The following is a 25,178-nucleotide window of genomic DNA, read 5'->3' as shown; positions in this document are numbered from 1 at the left end:
TATTTATTGCGGTTATTTTGAATATTTTCCGTTCTGCGGTAGCCGCCAAGTTCTACCGCAGCTGTCAAAGTTCTACCGCAGGCTTGAGAATCAGTGTATCATCAACCAAACCATCGAATCAAAGTATGCTAGTAGGGTCCAAAGCTTTGAAAAACAGCTAAAAAACAACAGTCATCACCGTGGTTGCCAAGGTATCATCGCAGCCGATCGATGATGCTTCGTGAAAATCAGTAATGTGACTGCTGCGGTAGCATTCCGTTCAACCGTAAAACGGAAATTTATCTCTAAAATGGCATACATGAAATTTTTTGTGTGCACCCCTGGATGTTTCAATGTAGAACCCCCTTACTAGGGTGGTTCCATATAAATTGTGGTAACTGAGGCTGAACAAGTTCTTCCAAATTTATTTAGGAAGAAGTCATGCATTTATCAAAGCTGTTACAGTATTTTTGCATATGCTGTTAAAGGCTTCTTGGGCTGCCCTTATGCGCCTTCTTGTACCATGTTCTGTGTAAACTTTTTGGACCACGGGACAAATATGCATTAAACGGCAGCTTATGTCTCACCATTAGGGCGGTTCAAAATTCAAACGAAGTTTAAAAATCCAATCTCCCATATCTTCCGTACCTGAGACGAGACTCGCGAAGACGGTCTTCTTTTTCTGTGATTGCTGAGTTTTTTTCTTATTCCACTTTGTGTTTATACCAATTATGCGCATGCTGTTCAAACTCTCACATGAACCTCTCAGCAAAAAATGATTGAGTTTGCATCACATCGAATCATAAATAGCCGTTTGAGTGAAATTTCATGCCAACAAACGTAACAGACATTAGAAATAATTAATCTTCTGCTTAGATTTATCAGCAACTTTGGAAAAAAAATGCTCCACCGACTGAGGTTTTTAATAACAGTTTACTTTGAACACAATACTTTTCACTTTTTCAGCCATAAAAACGGTGGGCTGCATTTGACGTTTCGTGAGAGGGGAATCTGGGCTGCATATGACGTTGATATTTTTCCTCTTCGCGAGTCTCTCTCAGTTCCGTACCATCCTTACCATTAAAGTAGTATTCTGTGATATTTTAAGCTTTCTAGGTGGTGATTCAAAGGTGTCTCAAAGACAGTGTAGGTTTACTATGGAGAAATTTTGAAAAATGTTCCATCCACGTCAATACTGGAATGTAAGTGCAAACTTGTCATCTCATAGTGAAAACTCATTCTTCAAACCATAATGAAGAAATTTGTTGAAGAGAGCAATTCAATCTGATGGATAGGAAAAAAGATATTCATGAGTTTGTTCGCTATTATTTTGCTTCAAATGGGATTACAGTCCTGCAAACATCTACAAAATCAATGTTGCGATGGATCTTCTTCGTGAACAATGATCGACGCATCTTCGCGATCCAACATTCGCTTAAATTCATTTTTCATTTTTGCGTCACGAAGAGCATCGCAAAAAGCGAACGGATGCAACGCCGAAGAAGCAAAGTGAACACACCGATAAGTGGTTCGCGAAGCCTTACCACTCGTAGGATTCATTTATCCACGCGCTGTTCATTCTCGTGATTCATTGCAAGGTTGCTTCTTCTCGTAAAGTCAAGCAAACACTCCACGCTAAGTCAGCTCCACGCAGCGCATGTGTTAAAACTACACAGCATGAGGCAACCAATGCAGAACTGGCTGACTGAGTGAAAATTCTGTGTAGGTCGAACTCATTCTGTGAGTTGCCGACGTGTATCGATGGAAACGAAACTGTCAATGATCTCCCGCGCGGCAGCAAACAGTTGGCTGTTGGTAAGATGGCGAGTTTTCTGTGACGTTTTCTAGCGAAAAGCCGGAAGATGGTCGCACATGCGGAAGTTTTTTCCCCATTTGCTTCCGCTTCGGCTATTCAAATGAAAAAATCTCTGTAAAATTTTAAAATTGGATTGTTTTTTTTATGTTGAAAAATTCTCTGAAAACTTCAAAACTTGAATGTATTTTCAATGTTTTCAGAAGCAAAAACAAAAATGGAAGCGTATTCCGCATTCCAAGCGTTCCTCCTCTGTGCGCATTTCACTCATTCAGTTTTGTTAACCACCGTTTGCGCAAAACTGTGTACATCCCCTTTGCACAGAATTTATGCTGCCCGAAAAAAGGGCCAATTTTGTGCGCTCGACACTAATTTTTGAGCGGAGCAAGTTTAGCGTGATTGTTGCGAGCCCGCATGAAGATGATCGAAATGAATATTTTCCTGCTCTTCGCGAAGAGCAGGCAGCGTGGATCGTACCGTTCACATTACCGAGTGATGGAAAATAACCCGATGATCCCGTCGGGAGAAACAGCGATCCGAAAATGAAACTCGAACGAATGAAGCGCCCGAACGGTTGTTTGTGTTTGTTCGCAGATTCTGTTTTGATGCCTACGAAAATTCATCGTGCCTCGCGTTTCCGATCGTTGTTCAGCAACATTGACAAAAATCCCAAACAAAATTAGCTCAGCAGGGATTTATTTCTTCAGCAACATCCTTCAATAAGATTTGAACAATGAGTTTTGACTATGGAATGATAAGTTGAAAAAAAAAACAAACTTACATCGTCTTTGGGCCACCTTTCAATCAACACCTAGAAGGCTGAAAATTTCACAGCAAACTATTTTTAAAGTAAGGATGGTTAGAAAGAGGGAGATAGGATTTTCAAACTTTTTTTTTAAATTTTGAATCGCCCAACTCACCATCTAATGAGCAATTCAGTTGATTAGCAACTCGCCACTATCCCCTAAGGAGTATAATCGCACGAGAGATGAAAAAGGGAAGGTTGGTGTATCCCATGGTATCCTTGCTATTTATAAAAGTACCATTGATTCACAGCTCGGTTTTGCCCAAAAATGATCGAAATAAATTGTTTCGATTGAAAGTTATGCTCCCTTTCACCTTTAGTAGTTCGAAGAATTAAGAACTTTCTATATCAATCGAAAACTTTCGAAAGGAAAAAAAAAATTGTAAGAGTACGACTATAAAATTTGAAAATAGTGCAACTACAGGCACATGTGTTCCTAGAGTGGCTCAAGCGATATTAAGGTGAAGATGAATCGAAGCCAAACCTCAAATTTTCAAGAGCACGGATCTGGAGAACCAAAAACCCGTTTGAGCTGAAAACTTAATCGATTGGTCACCACCAGCGAGTGCCAATCGATTAAGTTTTCAGCTTAAACAGATTTTTGGTTCTCCAGATCCGTGCTCTTGAAAATTTGAGGTTTGGCTTCGATTCATCTTCACCTAAAATACAAAAATCTGATTTGGCGTAGTTTCCATATTTTTCCCACAAAACAAAGTTAAAAATCCATTAGATCTCGTTAGAACAATGCTGCTGTGTGTTCTTTGCTGTGCGCCGTGCGGCTATTGGTACACCGACCCTATACGTTAAAATAAATATTTTTGATTCCCAATTTATACAAGTTTGCATAAAAAAATACACAAAATGTCAATGATCGTTTGAAATGACTGTCGTTTGAAGAGAGAAGAAGGGGATCATGATCGTGTGGTAATGGTCTACATTCGAAATCACGTGATACATATAACATTCAGCGAAACTTTGTCCCCAGTATCAAATTTCCATGAAGTTCGCATAATCGATTTTTTTTTTCCTTTTACGACATACGAGTGGGCCACGATTCTTTAATTGGCATTTTTCAAGGCAACCGCATAAAGAGTCCGTTACTACAAAAAAAAAATCAATTTGATGCGGTCAGCCACAAACCAGATTTCCAGCGTCGCAAAACAGATTCTTGTATCATAAAATCGACCGTCGTAAAACCAGAATCCCTGCGGTTCTCGAACAATTGAAAACCCTGTCACCTCCCCGATAAACGGTGTAACCCAAAGAAATAAAAAAAAATCATAAGTTTTATGACATTTACCTTGATTAGCAATTTTTGGACACGTGCAAGCCATAACGATGACGACAATAGGAAGAATGGCGCTCCTCGAATGTTTCTCATAAAATTCAAATGATCAACGGGTCTCAGCAAGCGCCGGATGGGACCTTCTCGACCAATCAACGCCTACTAATTCCACCTTTTACCTTCCCTTATATTCCAGTTCACAATGCATCGGTCAGCGGGCACCGATTCGGCTACAGCAAACCGGAACAACGCCGATGGTCCAAATCCCACGAAAGCTGCGCCGGAAAGCACCAATCACCGATCGCCGTCACCAGCAGTAGGGTACGCGATTGCAAATAGATCGGTGGTCGATTTTCGACGTACGGGTCTAATGGGTAAATTCCTCTTTTCCTTTTTAGGCCATTCCACTGAACATGCCGGCGATAGAAATGGTCGGCTACAACAATCTACTGCCGGGACCGATCAAGCTGCACAATAACGGACATTCGGGTAAGAGTGCATCACGGAATGGGGCATTTTTCGATGAACCTTAATTTTTATGATTTATGTTTTTTTTTTGTGAAGATGATGGATCTTTTCCCGTAAGACCTAGCTTCCTCATTTTATTTTATTTTTGTTTATGTTAATTCGTACAAAATATTCCATTTTTAATTCCCCTTCGGTGAGGTAGTCTATTTTAATGCAAAAAATCAACCTTCAAATTTTTAAGTTACACCCCCGTGTTTGTTTACTTGGACTCACAAAAGGTACTGTGAGAGTGTAAGCAGAATCCATCATGTCTAAAAGGAGTTTGACAAATTAGAAATTTATATGAGGAAATCTATCAAATGTATCGGAAATACTGTTCTGATTAATTAACTCAATACTTCACATCTCGCTATCGAGTCATGGAATCACAGAAAAAGTTGATTTTCATGGCTACCTCGATGGTTATTGAACCGCAGTTACACAGATTTTGTGTTCTACTTACAACTCGATATCCCAAGCAACATTTTCAGAGCTACTTGGATTTATTTACTTTTTATGACAGTTTTATGACGGTCATAAATAATGTCATCTGAAAAAGTTTCTTTTGGTAGAGTTCTCTGAATCATGATAAACCCATCACAAAACAAACCATTATAACATCTTTTTCAATTTATTGATTTCTGAAAATAATATGATGGTTGTCAAGAGCATTATCAAATCATTTTCTAACTCCATCATAAACGTACATTGTTTATTTATTTATTTATTTATTTGGGTTTACATCAATTAACTTGATAGAACATCGCCGCTTCTCTCCATCCTCGACTGCGACCCACGCTCTCCAGATCCTGGTGCTCCTGGTCAATGCACCTAGCTCGCTGCGCCCCACGCCTTCTTTTTCCGACCGGATTCGTGGCAAATACCATCTTTACAGGGCTGTTGTCCGGCATTCTTGCAACATGCCCTGCCCAGCGTATCCTTCCAGCTTTAGTTACCTTCAGGATACTGGCTTCGCCGTTCTCCTTCACGCCGCCGAAGCTCGTCCTTAGCACTCGGCGTTTAAAAACCCCGAGAGCTTGCAAGTTCTCCTCGAGCACAGTCCACGTCTCACGTCCGTAGAGGACTATCGGTCTTATGAGCGTTTTGTACATCGTGCATTTGGTGCGGGGGTAAATCTTTCTTGACCGCAGCTTCTTCTGGAGTCTATAGTAGGCACGGCTTCCACTGATGGTGCGTCTCCGTATTTCACGACTAACGTTGTTATCAAGGATCCGAGGTAGACGAACTCGTCACCACCTCGAAGGTATGTATCCCCGACTACCGTGACACTGCTTCCTATGCGGGCCTTGTTGCGCTCAGTTCCACCAACCAGCTTGTACTTTGTATTCGACGCATTCACCATTAGCCCGATTCTTGTTGCTGTATGTTTCAGGGCGGGTGATCAAATCTGCCACCGTTAGAAATTTCCTCCCAATAATATCCATGTCGTCCGCGAAGCAAACAAATTGGTCGGATGCCGTGAAAATCGTGCCTCGACTGTTAAGTCCAGCTCTCCGCATCACACCTTCAAGCGCAATATTGAACAACAGGCACGAAAGTCCCGAGATCTTCACGCAGTTTTGCACACCATCCATCGTTGCTCTGATCAATTTTGAGAGCTTCCCGGGAGAGCTGTTCTCGTCCATGATCTTCCATAGCTCTACACGATCAATACTGTCATATGCCGCCTTGAAATCGATGAACAGATGATGCTCTCATGGTACTCACGGCATTTCTGGAAGATTTGCCGCACGTAAAAGATCTGGTCCGGTGTCGAGCGGCCGTCGATGAAACCTGCTTGATAACTTGCCACGAACTCGTTTGCTATAGATAGGTTAGGTGATAGGTTAGGTGATAGACGACGGAAGATGATCTGGGATAGCACTTTGTAGGCGGCGTTTAGGATATTGATTGCCCGATAATTTTCACATTCCAGTTTGTCGCCCTTTTGGTAGATAGGGCTTCCACTCATTCGGTAGCTATTCCGTTTCCCAGATTCTGACAATCAGCCGGTGCAGACAGGCGGCCAACCTCTCCGGGCCCATTTTGATGAGTTCAGCTCCAATACCATCTTTACCAGCGGCCTTGTTATTCTTGAGCTGGTTGATGGCATCCTTAACTTCCCTCAATGATGGGGCAGGTTGGTTTCCTTTATCCGCCGTGCTGACGTAGTCACTTCCTTGGCTGTTAATACCCTCTGCGCCTGTGTTATTCGTACCATTCAGGTGTTTATCGTTGTGCTGCTTCTACCTTTCGATCATCTCGCGTCTGTCCATCAAGATGCTCCCATCGTTATCCCGGCACATCTCAGCTCGCGGCACGAAGCCTTTCCGGGATGTGTTGAGCTTCTGATAAAACTTCCACGTTTCTTGAGAACGGTTCAGCAAATCCATCTCTCGGCATTCCACCTCTTCCAGGCGATGCTTTTTGCCCCGGAATAGGCGGGTTTGCTGTTTCCGCTTCAGTCTGTATCGTTCCACGTTTTGTCACGTACCATGCTGCAGCATTGCAGCCCACGCTGCAGTCTTCTCCGCCAAAATCTCCTGGCATTAATCGTCGAACCAATCGTTTCTTGATCTCCGTTCCACATATGCGATAACGCTTTCGACAGCGTCGCTAATGGGTGCTGTCCTCCAGCAGTCCACAAGAGGAGCCCTATCGATCTCGCCCTCGCATGCAGCGCAACCACAAGATGCTGCGCGTACGCATTGGCGACATCCGGTTGTTTCAGTCGCGCTAGATTGTACCGGGACGGGCGTCGGTACCGTATATCGTTGATGACGGATAAATTTGGGAAGTGGTCCGAGTCAATATTAGCGTCACGATAGGTTCTGACGTCGGTTATATCGGAGAAGTGCTGTCCATAGATCAAAACGTTGTCGATATGCGATTTTGTTTGCTGAGGTGATCTCCAGATGTACCGAAACGGGAGGCTGCACTGGACATAGGTAGAGTTGTCGCAAATTAATCGATTAATTTTTCATCGATACCTGGCTCACTCAATAATCGAGATAATCGATTAACTGCGATCGATTATTTATCAATTTTTCCAAAATAAATTGTCCAATTCAAACTACGGTGATGTTTTCCTGTAAAACACTGTGTTGTGTGAGATTGTACACGAAAATTTATCGCACAGGAAATCATAAAACCACGAATATGTTGATAGATCTAGCAGTTATTCATTTTGATATTCTCTGTGCATAAACTTCAAATTGTCGTTTTCCAAGATCATCGGTTGTAGAATTGTTCGATAAACATAGTCCTTTAGTCCTAAACTGCCGTGAATCGCATTTTTGTCTAATTTTAGTTTATACAAGTTTTCAACATACATTCCTATGATCTTTCAGCTACACTAGCGAGACTACCCGCATAGCAAAATACAGTTTGTCTTACTTTAAGAACAATAAATTTCTTGTAATGGTTACGGTTAATGTATCATAAATAGTTGCTTTTATTTATAACCATATGGATTTCAAAACAGTTCACTATTTCAAACAGTATAAGTAATCCATACCAATCAGTAACAATATATGATACTGCTCGGATATTGTTAAATGATATGAGAATGGATTCAAGCAAGATATGGTGGAAATATACCGCCACCATTCGGCAAATTGTTTTTGTTTGAATTTGTGCAACACACTCACACATTTGCATTTGACAATATAGAACTACATTTTTACAGTTCGACAAATAGTTACATTTTGTTGGTATTTGTAGACGACATTAAATCTAGCGTTGAGTGTAGAAAAAAATCGCCATGGGATTGCCGTCGAAGTTTATTCGAAATGAAGTTTACAAAACAACAATTCACATCAAAAAATTACAACTGCCATCGACCCAGTAAGTACATTTCATTGGCCAATCTGTTAGATGTTTGGTTCAAACCCAATCCCCGTAGGAACTGCGCACCAAAATCGACACCGCTTGCCGGACTGCAGAGAAATTCACCAAACTGCACTACGAAAGCGTAGACATATATGAGACCCTACAGGGTGTCCGCAAATTATCCGTACAAACTCTGAAGGCATGGTTCTATGCAATTAGGCCGAATAAATTTAGTATTTTTGCAGGGTTTTAAACATTTACCTATTATATTCTTAATGAGTAAGTTTGACACATTTCCGATGTCAAATATTTGTGAAACTAAGCCAAATGTGTTGAGGTGTCTTAACGAGAACTCTTTTTTGAACTTTATGACGGAAGAGAAATGTCCATAGAACTCACTGAATTTTTATCGTATAATTTTCTATTTCCAGTCTAACTTGAAGTCATTGAACTGTAGGTTACTTCAAATAACAATAGAACATTTGGATTCATCATTTTTAGATTTCAGGGATAAAACATTTCTAGTATGACTGGCGGCCCTCAGGAAAAACGACTCCGAAATATTTAAGTTTGCCTATATCAATAAACAGCAATCATTCGAAATTATTTGAAGATGTATTTTATGTTAACATATAGCTGTATTATAAAAGGTACATGGACACTGATTTTTTATTGTTTTCAATGCGAAATCATCTTACCTATATTTTGCTGTTCGGATAATTTACCGACACCCTGTAGAGAGTTCTGAACAGTTTTTGTAAAATTGATCATGTACACAAGGAAGTGGTAAACACGTATGGTCAAAATTTCATAAGCGTGTAGGGCTCACATTTTTATTCTGATTCACAAGAGCATCAAGTCATGGACGATTGGTTTTGGCCATGTGATATCTTTGTGTGGACATTTTCTTAACCGTCATACCATAGCAAATATAGAATCCTTAATTTTATGACAAAGCATCAAGATAGAACGAAATTCATTTTTTTATACAAAAGTAAAAAAAACGTAAACCCTGTGACCAATAACTGAGATATAGGAATCGGTACAGATAGAGCTACAGAAATTTCTCCAGAATGTTAAACGAATATTGCATGAAAAATTTCCAGTGTGATTCTCCCGGCAATTTATCCAGGAATTCCTAGATTAATAATCTTGTATGGATCTTTCCATAGATAAATCCAAAAATTGCTCCAGGAACCACACTGCGAACATTTTGTCATAGAGATCTCTAGGAATATTTATAGCTGTGTAATCCCTGTAGATGTCTGTAGGAATTCAATATGAAGCTCAAATATGAGGTTACCTAATATTTTTCAGGGATTGCTTCAGAAATTCCTTCATGGATTCCTTCCTAAATTATTTCATGATTCAACCAGGCATTTCTTCAAAGGATTCTTGGAATTTATCCAGGAAGCTGGTAGAGATTGTACCGAATTTCATTTCAAGCAATAAATCAGGGATTTTTGTAGAGATTCCTCCAGGAGCACTGTAGCAAAGTAATACCGGTTTTATAAATTCCAAGACTGAGACATTATTTTCACGACGACTCCTCCAGGCATTTTTCAAAAAGAAAAAAAAATACTGTTGAATTAATCACCAGCGATTCCCAAAAAACATTCCAAAATATTTCTCTATCATTTTCATCTGGGATTCCTATGAAACGCTCTACTAGAAAACCCTCATGGAACCGTACACGACGTCCTCTGTGTGTACCTGCAGTATTTGTCCTAAGAATCCTTACAGAAAATCCTCCAAGAATTCCACCAGGAGCCGTCCAATGAAATCTTGTTTTTATTTAATAATACGAAAGAGCATATTACTGCAACTATTTAAGCAATTTTTCCCACTCAAACAACGGCTATATCATGTTTAAACTTTAATTTAAAAATTGGTTCCATAAATGAACCTTGACACTTTTGATCATGTTTGACGTTCGCTCATTCTACAAAAACACCACTGGGGTTTTTGTTTTAACACTGGGCTTGTTCCTATCTGACATTTCGGAAGGGACACGGAAAACAAAATATACCCAAATTTGAGTTTAAGCCAAGGGGTGTGACAAAATCTAAAGAAACGTGAAAAAATGTATTTTGGACTTAAACCAACGCGTTGGAAAATGTAAAAAAAATGAATAAACATGTGTTTTTGGCCTAAACTTAAGCGTTTGGTACCAAAATTGGGACAGGGCTTTAGGACCCTATTTCAAGAGGAGTTTTCAGATGTATCAATGTAATGAATGAATTTTTACAGGCATTCTTCAAAGAATTTCAGGAATAATACTTGTTGTTTTTTTTTTACTAAATAAACCCTGGAATGAATTTCAGAATAAATTTTGTGAGGAATTATCGGTGGACTTCATGGAAATCTTGCAAGAACAAATAAGGGATTCCTGAAATGAAAAAAAAGGAATTGTGGCCGATTTTAGGAGGAATGACTGTAAAAAAACAGGTAGAATCCCTTGAAAAAATTCTGAAACAATTCCTAGAATAAGGCGTAGAGGAATCGCTGGATAAATTTATAAAGGAAAATCGTAAGAATTTCTTGGAGGAATTTTTAGACTCCTGAAGAAATTCCTGGAGAGGTCTCTTGATAGAACCACAGGAAATGTTTTGGAGGAGCCAAGTAATATTTATGAAGCAATGGTTGGAGAAATCCCTAAACAAATTTCTTAAAGAATTCATGAAGGAATCCCTAGAGGAATTTCATACAAAATGCTTGCAGCCATCTCTGAAGTAATTTCAGAAGGAGACCCATAAGCAATCCCTGAAAGTTCTACTAGAGCAATTTATGAAGGAATGCTTGGATAAATTATTTAAATACTTGCAGGAATTTTTAGAGGAATCCCAAAAGAAATTCATAGTAAAATCTTATTAGAATTTCTAGAAAACTCCCTAAAGGAATTCTTGTAAGAATTTGTTCAAGGGAATTCTGTGAGAAATTTCTGTAAAAACTCCTGAAGGATCCTGGTATAAATATCTGGAACAAATCCTTGTAGAATGCATGGAGGAATCTTTGAAAGCGATCTAGAAAAAAAATTAAAAATATGTTTGGGAGGAATCTTTGGAAGCATGAATAATGGTGAAATTATGGGAGAAATCCCTAAAAAAATCCTGTCGGTAGCATCCCTGGAAGAAATCCTGCTGCAATTGTTTCAAAGTCATTGATAATTTTCGCCTTCAATGCATGATGTGAAATTTCAACCTTAACAAAGAACCATAAAAAAATATATCCAGGTTTCCTGAGGAAAAGGGGAAATATCCAGGTCTCACTCCAAGACGGTGAATTGTATCAGAGTTTCCATTAATATTTTCCTCTATTTTATTATTGAAATTCTTTAAATGAATAGGGTCCTAAAATGTTTAATGAAATCTTGTTTTTATTCAATAACACGAAAGAGAATGTTACTGCAACTACTTTAGCAATTTTTCCCGCTCAAATAACGGCTATATCATATTTAAATTTTTATTTAAAAATTGGATCCAAAAATGAACCTTGACACTTGAGATCATGTTTGACGTTCGCTTAGTTGACCAAAACACCACAGGGCTTTAAGTTTTAACACTGAGGTTGTTCCTATCTGACATTTCGGAAGGGACACGGAAAACAAAATACACCCGAAATTTGAGTTTAAACCAAGGGTTGTGTCAAAATCTAAAATAAACATAAAAAATGTTTTTTGGACTTGAAACTACCGGAAAACATTAAAAAATTGAGTAAATATGTATCCTTGGCCTAAACTTAAGCCACAGACGTAACAGTTATAAAAATTTTCTTCAAATTCCATCGCCCAGTTTACACCATCATCATCTGGTGAGCATGTTACACGAAAAGGTGTTTCGTGCAACAAGACCGGCAGATGGCGGTAGTGTGAAACGTCAAACGCGAAGAAAAACGAAGCGCGCACCTCTGGGTGTGAGATTTGTAACATAGCGAATTTAAAATGATTGTTAAATGAGTGGTCGATGGAAATTTCGTCAGTGTTACGTCTGTTTGTCTGTGCTTAAGCGTTTGGCTCTAAAATTGGGACATGGCTTTAGGACCCTATTCTTAAAGCATTCAGTGCTAGAAATTTATCCAACATTTCGTTTTTTTTTTTTTTTTTTTTGAAGATTTCTCCAGCTGTTTTGCCTGGACATTTTCACGGGTCAAAAGTATCAAGAAATTTATTTTCAAACATCCGTCAAGCTACCATTTCGCATCTGCACTTCAAATGATTGCATACTTTTTCCAAATAATTTAAAGCGAACTACTATACCAATACGAAGCATCGCGGAAAAATTTAAAATTTGTTATGCGTAGCAAAAAAAATACTCAAAAACTGGGTTTATAAATGTCATGTTAAGATCGCCTTGTACCTTTCTATGTGACTATTTAAGTAGGTCTATTTTTGTTATTTAAAATTTCTTTAGAATTTACCCCAAGATTTATTACAAAAATAATCTAAAAATTTTCAAGTCGAGTCTAGTACACGACACTGAAGACGGCCTTACAGTTGAGGTCGAAATACGCGTACCTATCAAAGGATACAAACTGTAGTGGAATCAAATGGTATAATACTAAATTCGGTTTTTCATTTACTAATAATTTCTGAAAAAATCCTTGTTGTTTCTCTGGAGACATCCTTAGAAAAATGACTGGGAAATCTTATTTATATTCAGATTAAATTCCTAGTGAAAATCATGACAAAAGGCATACAAAATAATACAAAAAATAACACTTGTGGTAATGTCACGAGAAATGCAAAAAAATCTTCAAGATACTCTTAAAGAAATTCCTTGTCAGATTTTATGATAAATCGATCACATATCTCCTATTTCTTGTTAAGTTTCTCTTTGTTTTCTTAACCCGTATAGGCCTGAGTGAAAGCAAGAATACTAAAACCCTCACCGCTCAGTGAATACTTAACGGATTCAAATATTTTTTTGTCAGTATACACGGAAACGGAATTCAACTCAATTTTGGGATGTTTCAACGCAATTCCGTACACACTTAAATTATTTCACCGACCTCAGTAAAATTTTTCGCCGAGAACCCAACAGCTGAGCATTCGGTTATTTTTAACGCCGAATCTCGGTACTTATTTTACCGAGATTTCGGCAATCCGAATTTTTTGCCGAGATCTCGGCAAACGTTACCGAGATTCGGTAAACGTTTACCGAGATCTCGGTAAAAGTTTTACCGAGAATCGTCAAATTATTACCGAGATATCAGCTGTTGGGTTCTCGGCGAAACCGTTTAAGTTTGTAGTTGAGCCCAATAACTCAATTTTGGGTAATTTCCAAGGTCCCAACTAGGTAGTTTGGCTTTAATTCCATTAGAAAAGTATACTCAATTTTGGGTTGATTTAACGCGAAATTGAGTTCTTTCGACCCAAACATAAGAAAAGTTGCATTTAACCAAATTTGGCTTATTGGGCCAAAGTACCCCCATTGGGTAGATGCAGCTCTCTCTATTTTTGACAACATTCGTGTGGGAGAAAGAGAAAACCGAGAGATTTTGGGTTGAAACTATAATCGATATACACAGAAAAAAATCCGTTCTTGTATCCGTGAACAGCAGGCGTGAACTCGTCAACAACAAAAATACACCGTGAACTAGATCATGTATACGAGACCAATCATGGTAGTTCACGGTGTATTTTTGACAGTTCACGTTTTCCAGAACGCTTTTTTGAGCGTGTACTTAATTTTGGGTAAAGTAAACTCAAAAATTAGGTAAAAATATTTCTCCATGTACTGGCACACATATCTAGTTTCTAAAAGCGGCCAAAGGATTTCGGGAATATTCTTGTGGCCGGAGATATTCCGGTGGGTCACTGGGTCAGGTCGGGTAAAAAAGGGCTATTCCAAGTTATTTTTATTTATTTGCAATCGCAATCATTTTAATTTGCATAAATCGGTAAGATCTGATATTCACCATTTTGAATGAAGAGGTGTGCACCATTTGGAATGTACTGGATGTGGCCACTCGGACTTAATGCCCTGAAAAACCGGCTATAGATTTGTTGGATACTAAACCGTCCCAATTCTCTAACAGTAGAGATCAAACATAATAGTTCACTGAAATGTGTTCCCATAGGCGTTACACATATGTTTAAATACAAATCAGCCACTTTATCGTAAATTTGAGACGTCCTGGGTCCCGAAAATGGCCATTTTAAGAATCAAAGGAATGCAGAATACATCTTATCTAATTCAATCGTATCTCAAAAGGTTTACGCTGATCCATTTTTCTTTAAATTGCTTGATATAGTGGCCACATTATAGCCGATTCTGGAAATTATCTGTGACTTGAAATTTGCCTACCTCCAGGGGCATAGAAGTACAGCACCCTCTTCAGCCGACCTGACCCAGTAACTCACCTGAATAACTTCTGCCATAGGGAAATTTCCGAGAACCTTTGGCCAGTTTTAGAAACTATAGTTTATAGTCTATAGATATGTGTGCCAGTACACTGACAAAACATATTTTAAATCCGTTAAGTACTCGCTGAGCGGTAATAGTTTAAGTTGTTTTTCTCTCACTCAGGCCTATACGGGTTAATTTTTGTTTGGTTTTTTATTATTTTTTTTTTCTGGTTACAGTTTGGCGTCTTTTTTTCAGGAATGAACTTAAAAGTTTTTTTTTCACTGATGCATTTGTCCAGGACTCCGACGCGTTCGTGCGAGGAAAAATTCCATAAACTTTGAAGATAACGTTAAGAAATTGTGTGTTATAATTTGTAGAATGAACGCCCATAAACACGCAGTATGCCGGGATAGCTAGGTTGTAATGTGAAAAAAACGAATGTATTAAAAGTAAACATTATATTAATCTTTGCCGTTTTGCTCCTAGTAGAATTGTGAAAAAAAAAAATTCAGCAAGTAGAAAATTCTGAAGGAACTAAACAGAGCTTACCTGAGAAAACTGAATATTGCCGAAGTTAGCTAGAAATTCCCGAGTCAATCTAAATATTTTGAAATGTCCATTTTTCAAGAATTTTTAATACATATCAATGGAAATTCGATCAAATTATTCTCCAGAAGCTCATTTATGTATATTTTGCATAAATGGGTCAGTTCTATGTTTGTTTTTTGTTTTTTTCATTACAATAATAGAAATCATGAAAAATGGGAGAGGGAGGGATTAGCTTCAGAATTATAAATGTAGGCCATTGTTTCAACGAAGTTGTATACTAATAACATACTGAAATTCATCTTGACTTAAAATAAAAATAACTTAAACAATTTACTAAGCCATGAATCTCAGCTTCAGGCTTCGAAAATTGGATTAGTTCTATTAAATTTTAGAAGAATTTCATCGTGTACGTCGATCCATATTTACAAGGATTTATCTATTGGGAGCAATTCTCACAACTGTTTTTGAATTAAATTTCGGGCAAGTGAAAACGGCTGGGGTTACATGGAATGTAAAATTTTATTACAGAAACATTGTGCTAACTAATGAAACAAACTTTAAGGAACGAAAAACTTGCTAACACTTATTGTCATCATGTTTAAAACTTAGTATTTCATTTTTCCCGACCCGTTTCACCTTACTCCGGTGTACCTTATAGCAGTTAGAACTCATATTTACAGGAAAATGTCGATTAATTCGATTAATCGAAAAATATTAGTCGATTAATCGTTATCGATAATCGGCATTCTTGGACTGTAATCGATTACTAACTAATCGATTAATTGAGATTTTGCGACAACCCTAGACATAGGTGCTACGAGTGGCCATATTCTTGGAGGCGGCAAAATCTATCAGTCGTAGGCCGTTCTCGTTCGTCAGTCGGTGGGCGCTGAACTGTTCAAATTTACAGAGTAGCTTCTGAGGGTCGAAAGAAATAAATCCAGGAGTGTAACAGAGATTTTTACACTTCGAAGATTTTGGGTCACCCTACTATTCCTAATGCTAAGTTCAGACTACAGCTGATATTACGTAATGTAGGCTATCTTGATCCCAAATCTCATACTTCTTATTTCCAGTGAACAGTGAAACTAGAAGAAAATTTGCTGATATCAAGAGAGTCTATATTACGTAATATAAGCTGGAGCCTGAACGTGCATAGCAAGCGAAGCACCCTTCAATCAAAAGGTTAATTTCTAGGGATGCTCTTTTGGAGAAAAATAAAAAAAACAAGAGGGTGTTAAAGCTGTCAGAAATGGTCAATTGAAATATGATTCCTAATTCTAATTTCTACAGTATCGCTGGCCATACCGAAAACTGATCCGTCCAAGGGAAAACATCCGTACGTCTTCGGCGGCAAGTTGGAGAACGAATACGAACTGGAAGGACTCCATTTCCACTGGGGCGACAAGAACAACCGAGGCGCTGAGCATGTGATGAACGATATCAGGTGAGTGCAAGAAAAAGTCACATTTCAATACTTAGAAATTTGTAACGCTGCTGGAGATGCTCCTACTTAATTATACTACTAACTGTAAGAAATGGGAATAACATGAAAAGTCTGATTTATGATCGACAATACTAATGATCGATCTTATTGGTCACCTGACACTAATCAAATATGAGAAAGTATTTTATAATGACTCAAATCTTCCTATAAATGTTTTTTTTTTTATTTTTTATTCTAAAAATTGATAGTTTGGCATCTCCTCAACCAAACGATCCCAATTGGCAATTCGACAACCGTCGACAAGTGCCTCTTATAATAAAAGTGACATTTATTGACCTTTCTGTGGGTCGTAAAGCAAGCCATTCCGGCGGGGACGTGATCCCAATGCGGAACAGGAGAATCGGGAATTGTGACTCCTATATAAAAAAACGACAAAAAGCGTGATCTTTTTGGAATGAGGGGCGCGACAGGTGTGCGCAAGGAGAATGAGAATTAGAATGAGGCCAAGAATGGGTTGTTTTATTGGTTATGTGACGGTTAGGATTGAGTGATGGCTTTTTAATGGGGACGGGTGGAAAGATGACTGATTGCGTTCAGTGTTTAGAAGTGAGTTTTGTAGGTCTAGTCGGGTCTGTACATATAAAGTGTATTAAAACTATTTCATGCATTTTAAACTATGAGATTTTTTGAACTAAAATTTTGGGTATATTTTGTTTTCTATACCCCTCCTAAAATGTCAGATAGGAACAACCACAGTGTTAAAAAGTAAAACCCCTGTGGTGTTTTTGTCGACTAAGTGAACGTCAAACATGATCAAAAGTGTCAGTGTTCAAATTTGCACCCATTTTGTAATTTCAAGTTTAAATACACGCAAAAAAAAAATGTGCGGTAAAAACTACCATTTTAGGGGGTTAACTTAAGCGCTCGCAACGGCAATTTTCAGCAGACCAGAAATGCGCTTGATTTTACTATGTCCGTAGTCGAAATCAGATTGTTGTAAATTGTTTCTGTCAAATGTACCAGTAATGTGGTGGGATGTACCGTAAACATAGTAATTTGGTCTGAAATTCCATGGTAGTTTCAAGAATGGGCGTAGTCAGCTAAAATAGTAATTTTTACCACCGATTTTTTTTCCCATGTATGATGAAGTCGTTATTTAAGCGGGAAAAGTCGTCAAAATAGTAGCGAGAACACGCTCTATCGTGTTATTGAATAAAAACTAGAATTTATCGAAAAAATGAGCCATATTCCTAAAAAAATACCTGAAATACCTCGAACCATTTGCATCCAGCACTCTAAGGTGATTCATGAAATTTATACATATACTATTTTGATGTCAACCATGATAACAATTTATACCGGAGTAATGTCGATTTACCTGAAATAAGAAAAGGAAAAAAAATCAATCGTTAGAAATATAATAATACATCATGACATGACTGAGATAAAAGAGTAGATTTTAAGAAGTATTCAAACTGCTAACATGCGACTTGTTATGCTTTTCAGATATCCTCTTGAAATGCACATCATCCATCGAAACAAAAAGTACAAATCTGTGGGAGAAGCTCTCGGCTATTCGGACGGTCTGACAGTACTTGGATTCTTCTACCAGGTATTTTAAACTATGTGCTTAACTATTCCCAAAAGTTTGAATCTCCTTACTTTACGTCTTATCTTCAGGTAACCGAACACGACAGCCACGAGATCGCCTCCCTGATGCGAACCTTCCCCATGATCGAGGAGTTCGACCAGCAGGTCCACCTGAATCACACCTTCACGCTGAACTCGCTGCTGGGCAACCTGGACATGACCCGGTTCTACACGTACAAGGGCTCTCTAACGACTCCACCCTGCTCCGAGGCGGTCACGTGGATTCTCTTCCCCGAAGTGCTGGACATTTCGATTACGCAGATTCGGCGCTTCCGAATGGTAAGCATGGTTACCTAAGTAACCTAGAAGCTACCGGAATCTTCAAATATCAAAAATCAAAAATCAAAAATTCTTCTAGCTGGACACCGGTCTGCACGGATCGCCGATGGTGGACAACTTCCGGGCCCTGCAGCCGCTGGGCAATCGGAGAATCTTCGTCCGGAAGGTCAACGCACGCAACACTGCCCTGGACTCGTTGCGCAGCGAAATCGATCACACCAAATGGGATTGGGTGTATTGAAAAAAGGCGAACCAAAATGTGGCCTTCGTACAGAAACAAGATGTTTAAATTATTCGTAAAAGTTGGATAAAAAGTGAAGAGATGGAAATAAATGCATGGTTACATTACCAAAAACTATTGTCGATTTAGGAGCGATGTGTGTTTTTCTCACACTTACTGTTAGGTAAAACAGATCATTTAAACGTACTCAAGTTCATGTCTAAGTATTAAAATTTAGATAAAAATGTCTTCTTTTATTTTAATAGTAAAAGTACAGGCTTCTAAAAAGCGAATGAATACAATAGGTGTAACTTAAGACAAGAAATAATATATGAAAATAAAAAATGAACATGAGCCATTTAAAAAAAATATATATGCGTTGATTTTTGTTTCAAATTATCATTTTAAAAACCATTTTTATATTTTTAAAGCAGTACCGTAAAACGGGGTAGCATTAATCAGCGGGGTAACATTGATCAGTAGGAGCTTCCAAACTTTAAAAATAATTATTAGAATTATCACTGAAGAACTTGAAAGATGGATTGAGTAATACTCAAAGAAAACTCTAAAGAAATACTTGAAGAATCTATGACTATTTTGAAGCAATTTACAGAGATCTTCCTACTGTAATTATCCAAAAAGAATGCTGGAAGCATTCTGAAATGATCCTAACAGGATTCTAGAAGCGTTTTGAAACGATTGTGGAAGCATCCTGAAAGGGTTCTGGAAGCATTTTGTGAGGATTCTGGAAACAACCAGAAAGAATTCTGGAAGCATTTGGAAAGGATCCTGCATGCATCCTGGAATGATTCATGAGCACTTTGGAAGCATTTTGGGCGATTTGCATGAGAATCCTACAGATAATTAATTTTTCAATGCCGAAGGGAGTTTAAAAATCCCAGGTGGATTCCGCAAGTATGCCCGAAAGATTCCATTAGAAATCTTAACGAAGTCGGAAGAATCTCAGATGGAATTTGGAAAAATCCCACATGAAATCCGAAAGAATCCCAGATGGAGTCCTGAAAAATTTCCAGATGGAATCTGGAAGAACTACAGATGGAATCCAAAAATTCCCAGAGAGCCTGGAAGAAATCCAAAGGAAATCTAGAGGAGTCCCAAAAAGAGTCCGGTAGAATTATAGAAGGAGGGTTTGCACATTTTAATGAATTAAATGCGCATTTCAGATTAAATCCCTCAAAACTTAAAAACAAAAAATATCAATGGGCCTCTGCACTGTTTTGATTTTACAAGGGATTTTGGCATTTACTGGCCTTGTTGTTTACTAATTTCATGAAGGAGGGAATAAGAGAGACAGAGAGATTCAGTTTCCACATCAATATTGTCGCACCGTCACCAAACCGGATCGCGCCAGTGAGACTCGCGACGCGTCTCAACTCGCCGCATTTTGAAATCAGTTTTTTAGTGTGGCGCTGAATTCGTACGATTTTTATGAACACAGCGCACTATTCACATATAAACTGCGACGCACGGGGGCCAGCCGGCCATCAGGGACTTATTCCCCAACCCCTAGAATATTAAATTTAGTACAAGTAGTTAGGTAGGGGCGAGAAAACAATAATTTTAAATAAATGTTGGTCTTGATTTCTACCGGATACATAATATCATCTCAGCATAGTGTGAACACCTTTTGTAAAATGGGATATCATCTTGCTATATTACGTGATATAAAACGTAGTCTGAACCAAGTTATTTATAAGGGAGGTAATGCAATCTGTCATTTAGAGCATTCCGCCATATTGGAAAAATATTTGACAGCCGGCAAGTTTGTGTTGCTCCACCGGGTCAGCAAGCCTTGAGATTCTAGCAACATTTTCCCCTCAATTTTTATTTTGTTTCGTGAACGTCAATCAACAACCAAGTGGAAAACTTTATTCTTTCAATTCGTTTTAAACATATCCTTAGAACCTGTGGCGGTTTGATTAGAATAAAGAACCTAAATCTCGAAAACTTATTCATATAGACTCAAGTGAAAAAAGTACACAAACTTACTTTATCGATTCTATGTGTTTCACAGACAAAATTCTACACGTTTTGCTCTGAACCAGCTCGTTTTTTCACTTTTAGAACGTTTAATTTCCGGATTTACAAAACTACGAAAGTAAGATTTTCAACTTTCGCAACCTAACCACTACTTTCGCCGCCCCGCTGTATGGAGAGACAAAGTGACTTAACCGCGAATCAAAACAAAACACTACTTGAGTCGATTTTACACTGATAGAAAAACGTCGCAAGTAACTCAATAAAACGGCTTATCATTTTGTCATAAAATTTTTGTGGGAGATAATAGGAACTCCCTAGTTTTTGAACGCGAGCTGCGAGTATGCAAAATTTAAGCAATGTATACGGTGAAAAAATGTCAAAAAGGTGATTCATTTTAAAACAGTTTTAGAAGACAGGTTGTGATTCTTCTGAATTAATTTTCTCAAAACCGTCTGGAAGTTACTTACGTCGATTTGAAAAAGTAATCGAGAAATGATTTTTAACCAGTTGACCCGTAAAATCAAAAGAAATATTTCATTACGATGACAACATGAGAATAAGGTTGGAAAATGTCACAAACAACTTAAATGAAAATCACATTCGCCATTTTCTCAGCTGTTCTTTTGTCGTCGACATAAAAAGAATAAGGATTTTTCCTCAGCTTCTGGTTTTTGAAGTAAAATATAATGAAGGTGTACTTATTCACACAATTCTGGTAACTTTAAGGTTTTTTTTTTGTAACATAAAGTTTTTATTCGTACACTTTAAACACAATGCATAAACATCATTGGATTTATTTAGTTTCCTGTAGTACATAATATCCTTCGAAATTCAAACTGTCCTTTTCGAGCCGTATGAACCTTGAGCTGCGCTACGCAATCACCTGTGTCATCCTCACATTAGGAATTTGTTTTATTTCCAATTAATTTCTCGCGTGGTAGAATAACGCATCCTGAAACAGAACAATCAAATTAATACTTAGACCTAATCTAAGGAATGATTGTATTGTATACCTATATTTTGAAACAATTTGCAAAAAAACTGTCGTTGGTTTCTGCAGAAAATGTTCCTTGTGAATTTTCAACACGTAATAATAAATATTACGGCACTATGGAAACGATAGCAACCGATGGAGGGGAAAATTGCATTAACAAACTCGCCAGCTCGCCGGCTCGCCAGCTGTCATTTTCCTCCCCTCGCTGTTTACCACTCCCCACATCCACTGACTGCTTAGATTGCTTTAAAGGTACCTTGGTCTGAACACTTTGTTACAAATTGTTAGTCCTTGTTGTTGTTACGAAAGTGGACCAGATTTGGACATCTTCAGAGCAAACTCGTAATTTTGGATTGGGTATGCTTTAAGCTGTACATTGACTATCGTTAGTTTAGTTAATAGGTTTAAAATATCTTTATATTGGTTAACTAACATTGATTTGCCCTCAACTTTAGTTTGTCCGTCGCTTGTAACAGTAGGGTTTGTTCCAATTTGTGTTTAGGCTAAATGTATTATAAAATGTGTTAAGAATATATACCGGGTACCCCCGTCGGTTTGACCCATTTAATCTGAACATTTTTTAATTTGTACCCCGCTAATTTGCACATCGTTCAGATTAAAAATGGTTCAAACGTCATTTAGCTCATGGAACGGAGTAAAGTGCAATGGAACGCTGTGGAACGGAACGCAGAATCAAAACAAAACAGTAAAAGAGGTAACCAGAAACACGTTTCTAGGGTGACTAGATGTTCAAATTAAAAATGAACCCCGATGGTTTGCATGAGGTATTGTCTGTTTCATGGCCAGCAAAACGCGCCGCCAACTTTCAAACAGATCGACATTTCTGTAATAAAAATTGAAATTTACAAGTATCACTGATATGCAGAGATATGCGACAATACAGTTAACTCTCCCTTACTCGATATTGAAGGGACCATCGAGTTAGGGAGGTATCGAGATACAGAACACATATTTTTTCAAATTTTAAGCATTTAATTATTTTGACAAAACACATTGAAAATAGTTATTTAAATGTGAAATATAATACCATTTTACCACATTTACCTATGTGAAACTTTTTTACCGGTCGGCCAAAATTGGAAATTTTATCACTAAGGAATAGGCAATAAACCTCAATTTTACTATCAATTTAGTCATAACATTCAAATTCTTGAATTTTTTTTTAACATTTGGAGGACATTTGGAACTTTTCATGAAAATATCGAGTTAGAGAGGTAAATTCACTTGGGAAACTGTAACAGATAGCATCGAGTTAGGGAACATCGAGTTAGAGAGGTATCGACTTACAGAGGTATCAAAGCATGCTAAATTAAAGGGACCGCGCATTCCATCGAGTTAGGGGAAATATCGAGATACAGAATATCGAGTAAGAGAGAGATGACTGTATAACAAAAAGGTAAAATCAACGCAAATTTATGCAAACTATTAAATTTTTGAAAATCATAATATTTGCGAGCGACATTAATTTAGCCAACCAAAATTTTGAAGGCGTCATGTTTGTTTGACCGTTGCTCTACGAGTTTATATTTTTGAATTCAATTAGCAACCTTGACAGATTGTAACAACGTGACCTTCATAATGCATTACAGTGCAAGTGAAAAATAAGTGCATTGGCATTTTATTTCATTGTTATCAAATAAGATTGATATGCGGCACATAAAATCTACTGCGAGGTATAAATTTTGAATCTATCTGGTTACTGCACATAAAATATAATGGAGATTTGATTTCAGTGTTCGAAAACATCGGTAAACTTAGTTTTTATTTTAACATATTGTCACAAACCCAAAGCAAATTTTACGTTTGCGCCCATAAAGTAGGCTGACCATACGTACTGTATTTACTACCTCAACGAGCTGTCCCGCCGTATCATTCAAAATGCTTAAATTGTCCCTTATTTTTGGAAATGGGTAATAAGGACAGCATATTAAACAACAATTGAACAAAAATCAACATTCTAGCAAACAGCTCTCAAATAATTTTGAAAATATTATATCTTATTAATGTTTTCTAGTGGATATCAGTTTCTCATTCAGAATTAAACTAGATGTGTAGAAAGCATATGCTTGTGATTAACTTTTTTTGGGTTTGTGCTCAAGGTTTCGACTGATTTTCCGATATTTATGCTCTTATTGAACTTGTTTTAGAAGATGATGATTGAAACATTATCTTTCACGATGAGTACCTGGGATTGAATACCAAAACCGTTGATTCCAAGATAAACTAGCCCTTTACTTATAAATCTCATTAGTGAAGATAGAAAAAAAATCATTTAAACCAAAAGAAATGTTTTCCGAAAATTGTTGATTCAAATTTCGAAAGAAAACGCAATGTTTCCCGAACTCGAGCCTACAATTGAAGCTTACTTTCTTAAACTTAACCTTTTTTCCATGATCCTCCGATTTTCGACGAACACTAGCTGAATAGGCCTATTCAAATGACGTCTCAAATCAGCTGATCGGGAAGCACTTTGACATTTCTTCTATGAAAATGACAGGCCCGTGTTAGCACCGGTCCTCCACCGATGTAAACAAATGCATAGACGGATCTGTCACATGAAAAGGCCTATCTAATTATAGTACGATTTTCTCAACAGATATAAGAATGAATTTACATACTTATTTGTCATACTAGACTTAAAAAAGTGATCCAACGAAAAAAAAACTATTGATAAAAAAAAAAACAACTAGGGAAAGTGTACCAGTTATGGCCATAGTGGTTCCCTAATTGGCCATATGCAAAATTTGGCTAACTTTTACATTTTCAATCTTTTTGAATATTTAACATGTAGATTTATCATTTATTTTACTGCTAAAACCCAAAAGATTTTTCAAAATGTGAAGGCATTCAAGATATCACGTATGGCGAAATAGGGAACCACTATGGCCATAACTGGTACACTTTCCCTAATTATTGATTTTCAATGATTTTTTTTTTAATTTTGAATAATGTAGATTATTAGCAACAACGTTTTTTTCTCTCTCTCTCAGTTTGATGGCTCAGATCTTTTGAACTCTAAAGCCAAAGGTTGTGAAATTTCTTTGGCAAAACTTAGAAAGAAACTAAACAAAAACTTTTTTAAACGTTCTTTGATATTGTCGAACAAAATTGGAGGCCATGGATATCGTGTGTATTTCAAATAATCCCAAGAAAATTGTTTATGAGAAAAAAGTTATGTACAATACTGAACCACTATTGCTATAGATTTATTTCATTATATTTCAAATCTATCTTCTAAAACCTCTGGATCTTATCATAGATACACTATCTAACAATCATTTTGAATTATATTGAAGAACGATTTCGCTATTGTTATTGATTAGATTGACTGTTGAAAAGAGGGGATTATTTTTTTCAGAGAATTAGAACAATTTGCATATGGTATAGCTATTACAATGCAAACATTTGCATATTGCTTACCTAAATGGAAAATTGCTTTAACCCAGAATA

The 25,178-nt window shown here is 37.5% G+C and overlaps 2 protein-coding genes across 2 annotated transcripts in view; one reads left to right on the top strand and one right to left on the bottom strand.

Annotated features, from left to right (window-relative positions):
* The window catches only part of LOC5571136 (carbonic anhydrase 2), a 33,434-nt gene extending 14,410 nt beyond the window's left edge, over positions 1 to 19,024 (top strand). The window contains exons 2-7 of the mRNA XM_001659526.2: positions 4,079 to 4,203; positions 4,281 to 4,371; positions 16,410 to 16,563; positions 18,070 to 18,175; positions 18,244 to 18,492; positions 18,572 to 19,024. Coding sequence (XP_001659576.1) covers positions 4,079 to 4,203; positions 4,281 to 4,371; positions 16,410 to 16,563; positions 18,070 to 18,175; positions 18,244 to 18,492; positions 18,572 to 18,733 — 887 coding nt within the window. The 3' untranslated portion in view covers positions 18,734 to 19,024. The remainder of the gene's footprint in view (positions 1 to 4,078; positions 4,204 to 4,280; positions 4,372 to 16,409; positions 16,564 to 18,069; positions 18,176 to 18,243; positions 18,493 to 18,571) is intronic.
* The window catches only part of LOC5571134, a 221,908-nt gene that overhangs the window by 101,723 nt on the left and 95,007 nt on the right, over positions 1 to 25,178 (bottom strand). The gene's annotated exons all lie outside the window — the stretch shown is intronic.

The sequence above is a fragment of the Aedes aegypti genome, chromosome 3 (genome assembly GCF_002204515.2).
Source record: "Aedes aegypti strain LVP_AGWG chromosome 3, AaegL5.0 Primary Assembly, whole genome shotgun sequence".
In the NCBI taxonomy this organism is placed as follows: Eukaryota; Metazoa; Arthropoda; class Insecta; order Diptera; family Culicidae; genus Aedes; species Aedes aegypti.
This window is presented reverse-complemented; position numbering and strand designations above follow the sequence as displayed.